Below are 12,848 nucleotides of genomic sequence, written 5' to 3' on the forward strand. Positions count from 1 at the left end.
TGAATGGCAGCTGAAGGATTCAAACTGTCAATGTAGCAAGAGTATTGTTCTCTTTCTTCTAAAAGCCTGGAAATAAGTAAAAGAATTCAGGAGCAAGTAGCACAGCGTGAAAAGGAACAAGCTTTCGAATAGTAGGTTAATTGTGCAGGCAAACACCGCTCACCTAAAGCAATACGCCATCCGCAATGGTGGCGCAACGAGTGCGCGTTTTAAAAAGGTCGCTTTTGGCAGCCCTTCCCGAGAGGGCGTTGACATGGCGGACCCGAGCTGGCGCATCCGCTGTTGTTATCAGCAGCCGGGTCAGAATCGTATCTACTTGCGTTTTTCGAAACGTTCACTGACTACGTCAAAGATAACGCCCCAAGTCTCTCGTGACAGGAAGCCCTCTGTGGACCCTTCTCACACTCCGGAGCATATTAACTTAGAAAGAGTGCGCAAATAGGGTCTTGTGACGATTAAAAGCTAATTCACTCAGAACACGGTGAATAAATAAATACACCAGCGTGCACGCGCGATCGTCAATAATGGTCATTCGGTCCTGTCTTCGTTTAAGAATTAAACCTATTTTCAAACCATTCTAGATCTTCAAAGCTTAATGCACAAAACGCCAATCACATTCTGTGCGTGCATACACATACACACACAAGCTGTCAGCAGCACGGGAAATGAGCAAATGATGAGAGTATATGCAACTAAGAATAAAGGCTGTATTCTCAAACCAAGGGCAGCTTTCAGTATGGATAGCAAGGAAAAGCGGGTACGGAGTCTTCTACCTACGAATTTCATGTGTGGTGCTTTACTTGTGTCCAACGACCTCTCACCTGCGTTCTTTCTCAGGCATTCATTTCAGCTCAACCTTGCAATAATATAGCAGCGCCAAATGCACCCATTGTGACTGGCCTGATGCCTATATCAAGTCGCATACGTACACACCCGCTCACGAATATTGGTGCTGACTGGGCCAGACGGGGGGTAATCATCTGAAAAATTGGGCACGTTGATGCTCCATTATATTTTTCTATGCCATCCTTCTCAACCTAATTTCTGTTTTTTGTTTAGACAGTAACAACAGGGAATTATGCAGTTTCGTCAGCTTAGAAAACACATAACACATGACTGATGTGATTCCACCAAAGTACTCCATGATCTCGTTTTCCTCAAGATAAAGTTGGTCGAAAGTATATCTTTTTTTGCAGCCTTCACAATCAGCGCGGCATGACCTCGGGGAGAACGACCTCGAGTGTTGAGCATGTCTGCAGCTCCGCAATCTCAGCCTCGACAAGTGGAAGCAACGATTCGCAGACGCAGCGTAGTCAGATGACACATGGCCTAGAAAATACCTTCCTTATCACGGTGTCGTCTAAACGTCGGAAAAGACACTGAGCATGAAGCCCGTCCCCCAGTGCCGCTATGTTACTGCGTTTAGCCTGGACAAGTCCTTGCTAGATGTTCTATTTGCACAAGAAAACAATTTTGTAGCACATATTCGTACCCGACTGGGTGCAGTAAAGAATAAACACTGAAGTGCATGCCTTGATTTAACTCTCAGCACAAGAAAAGAGAAAGGAAGACTTAGAAATCGAAAATAACTGACAAAAACTACATTTAGCAACCGGACGTTCGCTATGAATGGGAAAAAGGAAAGCACACGTACAGAGCATAATAAACCAAACAGAGAAATAACTTTTCCTTTTTTCAGCGAAAAAAATGTGCGCAGTGTAAATCAAAGGTAATCGCACGTTTCTTGCGTTGTGTGTTTAGGTGTATGGCAACCCGATTATAATAAAGCGATCTCAGGCATCGCCTGTACAGTCCCAGGGTAACGAGCACCAAACGAACCTGTCTTATTGCTGCGATGGGTACTGTAGGTGACTGGGTAGCAAGAAGAAGGTGCTTTAAGGTAGAAAACGAAACTGTAAGAAGTAATTTTGACTCCTTATTACACGGTTTAAAAAACAAAAAAATGACTCTAAAAACACGACGCTAAAAGGGAGACAAAACACGCTCATGAAATGACAAGCGAAGGAATTTCTGCGCTGACAACGCAAGCATTTCCTAAATAACGTGGTCAGATTTGGAAAAATGTATACCAATTAGTGATAAGGATCGAGAAATGAACAAGCAGCAAACAAGGCAGGAACCTTCGTAAACGCTACTATCGCTACAGCAAGGGAGCGCTTTTGTTTAGGTGCCGAGACACCTCAGGGAACTCGCTTCCTTGTTAAATTGCGACACGCAAGCTTTGTTCCTGCATAATAGTTTGTTAAAATTCATAACCGGTCATATTAAAATGCACTGACGTAATTCACCTTGAGCCTGACACCTTGTAAATGTAAATACGCGAAGTACTTACTGAATGACCAGCATCAGGACTCGTTGGTGCAAATTGAAATTAATATTGGGAAGGGAAATGAACGCGTCAACTGTAGTGAGATTCATGGTGAAACAGCTCGGGAATGTGTAACACACGAAGGAAAGACACAAAACACAGCCGCTTACTCGCAACTCATTGTTTATTCAAAGAAACAGTCCTCATCACTTTTTCTTTCCAGGAAAAAAACACAATAAACACCAAAGGTAAAAAATAAGGAAAAACAGAACTGATGAGGACTGGTTCTCAGAATAAACAATTAGTTGCGAGTCAGCCCTTGAGTGGTGTGCCTTTTCTTTGTGTGCTCTGTTTTCGCGCGCTGTTTCACCATGAATAATTAGAAACTTCCCAAATCGCGGCTTTAATTAACTATAGTGAAAAGCAGGAACTCTATTCTTTTTTTTTTCTTCAAGCAGTGGCACATCGATTGTTTGTCAGATCTTTGTGGTTCGTTCCTTTGCTGCAGTTCTTTTGGATCAAACGGTGGGCAAAGAACGCTCTTTGAGCATTGCTTCCTGCCGTATCACACAACGACGAGAGAAACCCTGAAAACTTCGCCATTCTTCACCGTGTCTCATCAATATTAACAACATCTAGGTTTACCGAATACGGCTTACTTTATTTTAGCTTCAAGAGGTAACGTCTTCTTCAGCAATGACGTGGATAGCAGCGCTTAGGTCGCCATGCCGCCGATTAAGTAAGACACAGGAAAATATTCTAGTTTGCTCGTGAGACATGCATTGATGTTATAGTAAACAATGCTCTTTCAAAAATAACCATTAATTTCCTACAAACCCCGGCCCTCTATTCGTGGATCGCTTGCGCTTGCTAGCATGATAGTGGACAAGTTAGACCCACGTCATACAGCGCTGGTTCATTGCATCGCAGCAAGAGAAGGGATCGGTGCATCATTTCCTATAACCATGATGGCAGTACAAAGAGTGCCCTTCCATGCAACATCCAGAATCATATTCAGCACCAGAGTTCTAGGTTACTTCGAGCTTATATAACATGCTCATGCAGCCCCCTAGATAAGGCTGTAGAACGCAGACCCCAGCATAGGCTTCGAGAAGAAAAATAGCTACTGTTTCAAAATTTCACTACTTACAATTTACGCGCAATATTATTCGCTTGGACACCGAAGGAGGCACTCCATTGCTGGCAATGCAAAGATAAGCACCAGCATGGCCTTCGTGGAGACTTGTGATGTTAAGCCACTCTCCTTGTACTTGCTTGGAACCTTGATAGAGGTTAGAAAAAGGAAAAAAGGACAATCACATCTCATTATAGCCTCCTTGCGAAACCCCACTAACGAAAAAAATCAATAACTGCTTCAAGCTATCATACCCAGCATTTTTGGAAACAGCATTTTTCAGCGGGAATTCATGCTAGCAGTTTTTTCATATAATGGAAGATTTTGCTATAACAATAAATATATCCGCAGATCACCTACGGTAGTATTGCGTTTTTTTCTTAACGTTCCTTCTGTCATCAAAAACGTTCCCGATTCGTTTTCTATGCCACTCTTAACTGTTCGATGTGATCGATGGAAACACTTGAAAAGAAAGTCTTCCCTGCATATAAGAAGAACAAACCATTACATTCAATATTTTCGTAACAGTATGTCACAATTATCCAATTGTCAAAGTTTCTGTCCCAAAACGTTGGGCATGAGTGGCTGTGACGTACCAAATATTGTTTGCGCTGTGCCCTTTGAGCTGCTACACCTAACTGGAAATTGACGGCTTCCTTAGAAGCTGGACCTCCTTTCTTTGCCAACAATTTCTCGTCGTCACCGCACCGTGCATAACCTTCCTGTTAAATGAATGGTGAAGGCAGCTATAGCTTTGTCTCAACTTGACTCTGCTATCAAATTCAACCCGTGAAGTGTCGCAGGCGTAGCCACTGTTACGACAGCGAGAGGAGTAGTTAGTGTGTCGTGTAAATGACATGGCATAAAAAGAATAATGTCGAATGTCGAAAGAGGCCGATACCTCGCAGTCGAAAGTCACACTTAAACAGCTGTCAAGTAAGCTGACGGTAATAATATTTAACTTTTCTTTGTTGTTAAATAAAGTGAACAGAGCTTCAATATCATAAATGTATGTTATTAGTTGGTGCGGCAAAGACATTTGTCAAAACAGTTAAGATGTGGTGCGCCGCAATCGAAGAACTTTGCGTTTACCATCAGGCACAAGATAAAAGCCCCGCCAGCTGAGTAACGTAAAACGTTGACATTTGTGTAATGCAGTGTGAAACGCCGCGCACAAAAAGATGTAACATTAATAAAGGAAGAGCTCACTAAGTGTGCGGTTCATCCGGTTCCTTACTACTGTTCCGCCTTTCTGCGCGTGATGACCCGCAAAATACGCAAATAATTTATACAAAATAGTCAAGGTGCAAAAAGAAGCGCTTGTTTCCGCTCTACGAGCGCCAAATCAAAAACACGAAGGAAACTTTGCCGACCTTTTTTTCCCCCAAGAAAATGGATTATAAGCAGTTTTAACGCCAAGTTGCGGCTCCTACCCAGAAACTCGTCCTAGGAAAATTTTGACGTAAATTTTTCAATGCAGAACGTGCTTCGAAGCAGGTACACTATCTTTGCATTTCGCTTCAGTCTAAATGCGGCCACCGGTGCCAGGACTGTCAAGCCACCGTGGGCTCAGCAGCCGAGTGCCACAACCACAAAGCCACCTTCAAGGGCTTCAGGTAATGAGGGTGCCGTTAGTCGCAAATTTTAAAAGTACCCGTTACTTGTGAAAGCTTTGAAAACGGTTCTGACACTGTTTCTCGAGTAGACAAAAATACAGCAGACAAAAAGGATCTGCAGGATGTATAGGAAAGAAGCCAATCACACTTTATTCAAAGCCTTCTAGCCCGTTGTCATCGTCCGATTTTCGGATAGTTTTTAGCTTAGGTAATACGAAAATAAAGTGAGAGACGACACTTCTAAAAGTATATTCCCTACTCGGTCACTCTTTTCTCTTCAAAACAAATATTGTAAGTTAACTGAAAGATAATTAAACGCTGGTTAATGAGCCCCAGTCTTATAGCATACCGATGACAGCGACACCTCGACGTTAGAGCAGTTAACCGACCATTTCGCTCTTTACATTCTGCATTAACCGACAAAAGCATTGCGTGAAACGTAAGAAAATGGCCCTCAAACTTACGATTGTTGCTCTTAATCAAGATATCTTCGCCATCTTCTCGACGCCAAGTAATTGTCGGCTCAGGAATTGCGCGTGCTACGCATCTCAATGCGACACTTGTCCCATAATCAGTTCTAGTGTCAGAACTAGTGAGCGTTTGGTCAATTTCTGGAGGACCTGCAAAAGGCAAGGTAAATATATGCAGAGTAAAACACAGTGATTATTGATATATATTATTTTAACCACAACATTTTGATGGCATTTTGGAGACCAGAATGCCGGGTGATCAATGTTAGAATGTGGGCTCTGATTGTAGAGGAGATAATTAACAGCAAGCTACGTAACATTCAATGCGAAAACTCAGTATGGATGCCCGTAATTATAGAAGTAAAATGAACGAATTAATCACTTGCATGTATAGACGCGTTGTGACCATGTTCTGTCGTATTGCTTTCTTTATTGTTCTCCTGTGATTTGGCGCAAAAAAAAAAAGAATAAATGGCGAATAGCGAATGGTCCGAATATACGGAGCTAGAACCCGATGTCATATAACTAAATAATGTATAAGATGGTTTTGGGATCTTAACATATCGAGAAATCAAATAAAAAGTAACATAAGCCACAATACGCGGTTTCACTAACACCGAAAAAAGGAACTGAGAATTAAGCCATCACCAATCAAATCATGAGGAGAAAATGTGCAGAACACAACTTCGACTACAAGATCATGGCGTTATTAAACAGATATTAAATTTTAGTGTGTACTCTGATGTTTTCATGAAATCTCTCAAGTATTGCATGTATCCTATGTGCCGTGCATGTTTTTCACTCGACGTGAATCGGAATAAAATAAGCCTGAGATACATTTCATGAACGTCTGCATGCTCTGCGCACATGCTTCCGCAGCTTCCTTCCTCTGAAATATGATTTTTGCAAAATTGTTTTGCAGGAACTTCTAACAAAAAGCTCATCTCACATTTCGGCACTTTGCCCCTCTTGTTTATCGCAAATGAAGGAACGAATCACAATCATTCAGTTTTCCGCAACCGAACAGGAATGAAGGAAAGGAAACAGTTGTAACAGATTCGTCTCAATAAGAAACGTTAGCATTGTAGCACGGTTCCAAGTCGGAATCACAGCCTTTCTAGAGCAGTCGCCCAACGAACTAAGCTGTCCAGTACAGGTAACCATTGTTAGCGTAATGTTCAACTGATCAATAACTCGAAGGGGCGAAGAGGCTGCACCATTGTGCTCAGAGGATGCTGTAAGCTGAAAGAGAATTAAATCAAAGCAGTAATCAATCATTGGCATCCATCTGATTGTACTATTACTGCTTCAGCTTCCACAGCTACACAGCTACTCAGAAGTGGCTTTATATTTCCTGCGAAAGGAGTGCGTTTGCATCGCCCCTTCCCCACTCTACCACCAATCTGAGGTCTCTTGAAGTGAAGCCAGACCTTCCTGTCCACTCGTCGCCACTCTCGACCCAAGTCCATCAACCGCACCATCCACAAAATTTGTTTTTGTGATGTATCATCGTTCGTAACAGTAACAGCTTAAAAATTGGCTGTGGTTTAGCTCTGGTTAACCCTAGTTGAATTGCGAAAGCTTCGTTTCCTCGCCGTAAGGAAACGAAGCGTAAATGGCGTAAGGAAGACAGCAAAGAAACTGCTACTTATATAGACGTCGGTAAGTTTGGAAATATTTTGTTGCACTTTTTGTCATCAGAACACAATTCCGACGCTCTCGAGAACTCAAACCGGTCTCTTCCACAGTTGAAGGGTCACTCCGGGACGTGACATGCCTTTTTCTAGCCGTATCTTCGTTACGACGCTTCTCGAGTCGTGCGGCGCGTTCTTCTGCCGTCTCTTGAGCGCCTTGTCTCTTCCTCGCTTCGTTCTTTCGTTGTAGCGTCTCTTTCGCGATCTCCATAACGATTAGAATCCACTGAGGTGATTCGTATATATATATATATATATATAAAGGAAGCCAACAGTCACCGAAACCAAGGTGCATAGGTGCATAGGGGAATGTTTGTAATTTTTTTTAATTTGTAGTGCCAATAAATCGGTTTTAAAGAACTCGCGCTGGTGAACACTCTCAAGGTTCGCTTACACCCAGTAAACATAAATACCCACGAAAGCAGCAGATTGGACAGCCGTCGCCGTAGCTCAGTTGGTAAAAGCACCGGATGCGATATTCGGAGGTCGTAGGTTCGGTTCCCACCGGCGGCATGGTTGTTTTTTCTGCTGCTTTATAAGTAATTTTCTTTAAAACCGATTGATTGGCACTACAAATTAACAAAAAAAATTACATTCTTCTAAGCACCTTGGTTTCGGTGACTGTTGGCTTGCTTAATATGTTTGTCAAACGAGCCCCTCATTTCCTTTACCTTGTCTGCTAATATATATATATATATATATATATATATATATATATATATATATATATATATATATATATATATATATATATATATATATATATACACGGCAGTGAGAGGAGGTGTCGCCTCGCGGGGTATATATATATATATATACCCCGCGAGGCGACACCTCCTCTCCCTCTAATCCAGCGGAGAACATCTGGTAAAGCGAGCGGCGACAGCGGCGCCACCTGTTGGATCGCAGCTTCGGTGTTGCTAAGAAACGGCGGCTCAAGGTCGTTCGTCGGCCACGGCATACGGCATACGGCTGAAGTGCGCGACGAGCCGAAATGGCTCGCTGGCTGGAGTAGCGTTGCTTTCGCAACAAAAGTATCCATCTAGGGTAAATCCAACTGCTGTCGCAGACTTGTCGCCTTAGATGGCTGCTAGCCCCACAGTTCTTTGCTCCGAGCTTACGGTAGGGCGGATGCGAATTAGTAATTATGCCCTCCACTTAAATCGGTTCATAACTGGAGATTCAACTGGACATTTGACTGTACAGCTGGTGTATTTCATGTATCTTGTAGTCATCCAAGAGGCACTTTAATTTATGAACAAGTCCCCGGATTCTTTGATTTTGGACATGTTTATCATTAACAACATTCGAGGTCAGTATGAACGCAAGCACTGATGTCGATCCTCAGTGCCGCCGGGTACCCACCGGTGATACAATGGGTACAAGCTTTCCCCTGCCTGGAGCTCGGCTTCTTTAGGGTGAAACATTTGTGAAATGGGTCTTTGACCACATCTTGTGAAATGAAAAACTACCTTTTGCCATGGCGCTCTTTGGCCAAAGCTGTCCTTGCGCCATAAAAATTCAACTTCATCATCATCATCGTCATCAGCAAACAGTGGTGGTGCCCTCACGGCAAACTTAAATTACCGCGGGGAAGTTACCCGAGCACGTGCGTACTGTAAATGCTTGCTGCCAACGATACGCGTCTTTAAACGGGAATCTTGGAAGCAGATCCGGAAATTACATACCGACCACATGCAAGAACATTTCTTGAATTTTCATGGGGCTGGTATTTATCTGACAGACGTAGCGCCCAGCATCGCTGTACTTGACATCATGGATGAGAAGGTTAGAAGAGTCGTTTTTTCTCATTAGAAACACTCTCCGGTTTCTTGTGATGAGGGTTGAATCTATGGCAAGAATAACTGATTTGTCGGCCTCAAGCCATCCTATCTGGAGAGGAAAAAATCGAGAACAATTAAAAAACCCATATTTATATTATCCACACTTGCGAAGTACATTTTAGAGAATTGAAAAAAACGGTTCATTGTTGACTCATAACTAATGAACGAAAAACTTTTCGAAAACGTATAAAAAGCGTAAACATATAAAATGATAGTATACAAAAAAGCCTTCAGATTGCAACTTTGAATCCAAGCGAGCCATGGATTTCTTTCGCCGTCTAATCTGAATCAGGGTCAACCTGAAGATGTCCTGGCTGGCGTTTTGATTTGGTACTAAGGGTTTTGGGAACTTCCGTTTCCTGCGGATACCATTAACAGACACACGTCAATAGTATAAGTGACTGTCATCATGCGATACAAGCATGCAGTTGTTCTTTTTCAACAACCCTCCTGCGAACGCGCCGCATCACTGATCGCTTCCAAGAGGGTGAAGTCCACTGCGGTTTAGGTATTTTATATAGGAACAGTGTATTTCATTATTATTAGTTTCGAAAATATTTAAACTGATAAATTTCTTTCTGCGTGAATAAAATCACAGCAGGGATACACAATATCTCACCATATCGCGGTACGTACAAGGAACAAGTAAAAGGTAAAGAGAGGACTTACCCTATGTGAACCCAAGTTCCGGACGGTGCATTTCAAGGTAGCGCTCCGTCCTACAGGGACGGTTATATTACTTACGCCCACAAATTCCGGTGTTTCTGAGTTTCCTGCGGTGTCAGTCTCATGGAGCGAAACCTGCGCGAAGCTGGTAACTGCACGAAATGAAATGCGAACCTGTGAATATATATCTCCTTCATTAACGGATTGGAAATTTTGTTCGGAAGGACGCGTCACAATGCAGCAATTGCCGGCGCACAATATTTTGAGGTCCTTTTTTAAGCAACAAGTATGTTGTTTAAGCATTTAGGTGTTAGGGTTAATAATTATATCATCCGGTTTTTTGATCAAAATTCGATGCCAAGAAGTATAAAATGTCGTTGAAGGGTATTGCTTCGATGCAATCTGATGAAGAAGAGGTGGCACTTCGCGGTGGCATATCTTTGCTTCATTAAGCTACGTGCCCTGAGAAAGACTTGTCATGAGCTACGATTTACAGTCTTCTCGATTGAAAACTAAACATTTTGACAGATTTGCCTGTCTGGTTGGGTTTGAAGACTTATAATAAACTGCACATCTCCAACCAAAACGAATTTTGGTTGAAGACGTGCAGTTTATTATAGGTCTTCTCGATGTATGATGCAGCAAGTACGGAGAGCAGTTTTTCGACAATTTACTTTCTAGATGTTCCTTTATTGTTTCATATTTCCTAGCTGCTTCCGTAAACCCATCCGCTTACACCTGGGGGGAATTCCGCACGTCCATTTTGTTATTATATTGCCTGCTGCCTATGGCAAATGAACAACTTGATTAATCAGCAAAAAGACCGAAATAAACAGCGGCACTGCTATGGTTGCTTTATTGATAATCAATTTTTATTGATATAAAAACATATGCTTAGCATTCAGCACCGAAAACATTGTTTTCTGATGAAACAAGAGAGAAGTTTGTTTCCTCTATGAACAGTCGCATTCCTCGATCCACAGATTAAATTTGGGCTGTGGCAAGCGCTATATCTTAAGTGGCGTTACACAACGTAGGGATAGTACAGGCATGCTAAAAAAAAACTCGCACCGAAGGCAGCCGCTCGAGCAAGGTCCGCGCATTGAGCAGAAGTTTTCCTTCAATGATCACAACATGGTGCACTGAAGGCATTGAAAGTGACCCTACAAAGCTCCATACCATGGAAGCATCGGGAGTTGTCTAATATATAATGTAAGCAATCTACTTATCGCATTAGTTTTCGTTCTTTCTTTTGATGTGATTGCAATGTTCTAAACAGTTCCGCCATCCATGCGAAAATGACTGCGATATCTTTCCTGTCTGCATAAGTGGTACCAAAGTCGTAGCAGTTTTTTTTTCTTTCAGAGAAGCCGCGGCGCAAGCGCACCCTAGAGTCATGTCAGCACCGTGAAACCTAGCAAATCAAAGCAAAGATTCTCTTACCGGCTGCACTCGCCAACAGGAATGTAAACGCCAGACACGTGCGGCACATCATTTTCGTCATGTCTCCCTGCCTATCCTAAACGAACCTGAGTCGGGCCACTGATGTCAGCACGGCTCTTTCTGCTCGAACAACTGTGGACTCAGGCATACTCCATTTGGCTTCTGCCGGGTCCTTCCGCTTGAGACTGCTTCTCGCAATAGGCGTGTCTGGAGGGTCGCGTATCTGGGGTGTCGCTGCTGCTTTATCAGGGATGAACCTGATGCCTGTAACTCGCTGCTCTCAGATAAAACCGGGTGCTATGCTTGTTGTGGCGGTATAACTGTGTGGCCTGGATTAACATATCGCACGGAAAGGCAGCCGACGTCTCCGAGGTCAAGCACCCGAGGCTTAAGAAAGGGCTGCTGCCGAGACCACAGCATCGCTCGTCCACTAATATCCCTCGTGCCTACGCAAGTTTTTTTGCTTATGTGCATCAACAACGCTAAGACGATGTTTGTCCCCACTTGTCTGTTTCTTCCTACGTCTCGTTTTCGTTTTCGATGTTGGCGTACAATGAATGGTTAACACCTCCACCGAATTTCAGGTTTATTCTCGTTTATGTCTTCAATGCCACCACCACTCCACAGTTTTTTCTTGGAACTAAAGACTAAAGAACTATCTCGTTTTTGCGACCTTGTTTGCGAAGAACAAGTAGCAGCAAAAACATTTCTGCAAATATACTTTCTGGAGCGAAGGAATTTGCCCAGCTTTTACGAACTCAATTTAGCCTTAAGGACTAGACTGACGATACTGTCCAATAAAGTTCTCGTAAACCGTCTGCTGTAGTCATATCCTTCTCCTGCTTCACGAGCAGATATGCTGCTGGCATTACGCCGCCGTGTTGTTGTGGTTGTACCTATGTACTTTTGATATATAGCCACTTCCAACCACCAAAGTTTTTCTGAAGTTATAAGGCTTAAACGAGACGGCTGTTAACACGTGCAGTATGCAAAGATCGAACGATGATAGATTTCTTATTCTTCGATATAGTACATTTAGCTGAGAGAACACCGGACGTATTACCACATGTTCTATTACGTGCTTTTAGCGCATGGCTAAACAGCGTTACCCGAACCCCCCACTATTTATCACACATATCCTGTACTAAGCCCGCTAAGGTTAAATGGCACGGGTCGGAACGCTTTATTTTTATTCTCTTTTAGAAGTCTCACCATACTAAAAAATACAAAACATGTTCTGTATTTTTTAGGAAAAAGGTATTCTTTACTGCTTTACCACTCATGCAACTCGTTTTAAACTATATAAGCACTTGCATTCGGTGGAACATACTTTTGGAGTGCAAATTGCTCCAGTAATACGAAATTACGAAATTACGAAATTGGCACTTACGTATGCGAGAACAATGTTAGACCTGCTGTGGAGCCACAGTGCTCTCCAGGTTTCATGGATGATGTTCTTGTTTGTGGATCATTGTTCCACAAAATACTTTGTGCCCGTAGTGCAGCCTTCTAACCACCATGCAGTGCTTCCGTCTGCGCCCGCACCATCTGGACTCACTATGTGGTAGGCCTCCTATAACGCCAAATACATGCCAGTGTTCTCCTCTAGGCAGTTCATTGTTTACATGCCAGTCATTCCCATGATTTCGTG

At 42.8% G+C, this 12,848-nt stretch overlaps 1 protein-coding gene across 2 annotated transcripts in view; it reads right to left on the reverse strand.

Annotated features, from left to right (window-relative positions):
• LOC144124856 (hemicentin-2-like) overlaps nt 1-11,406 on the reverse strand; it is a 59,217-nt gene extending 47,811 nt beyond the window's left edge. For both annotated transcript variants that reach the window (XM_077657770.1, XM_077657769.1), the window contains exons 1-5: nt 11,198-11,406; nt 9,758-9,906; nt 8,933-9,137; nt 5,545-5,700; nt 3,480-3,611 (exon numbers count right to left, since the gene is read on the reverse strand). In XM_077657770.1, the coding sequence (XP_077513896.1) occupies nt 3,480-3,611; nt 5,545-5,700; nt 8,933-9,137; nt 9,758-9,906; nt 11,198-11,258 (703 nt within the window). In that variant the 5' untranslated portion in view covers nt 11,259-11,406. The remainder of the gene's footprint in view (nt 1-3,479; nt 3,612-5,544; nt 5,701-8,932; nt 9,138-9,757; nt 9,907-11,197) is intronic.
• Nucleotides 11,407-12,848: the final 1,442 nt, after the last annotated feature.

Source organism: Amblyomma americanum, chromosome 3 (assembly GCF_052857255.1).
Source record: "Amblyomma americanum isolate KBUSLIRL-KWMA chromosome 3, ASM5285725v1, whole genome shotgun sequence".
NCBI lineage: Eukaryota > Metazoa > Arthropoda > Arachnida > Ixodida > Ixodidae > Amblyomma > Amblyomma americanum.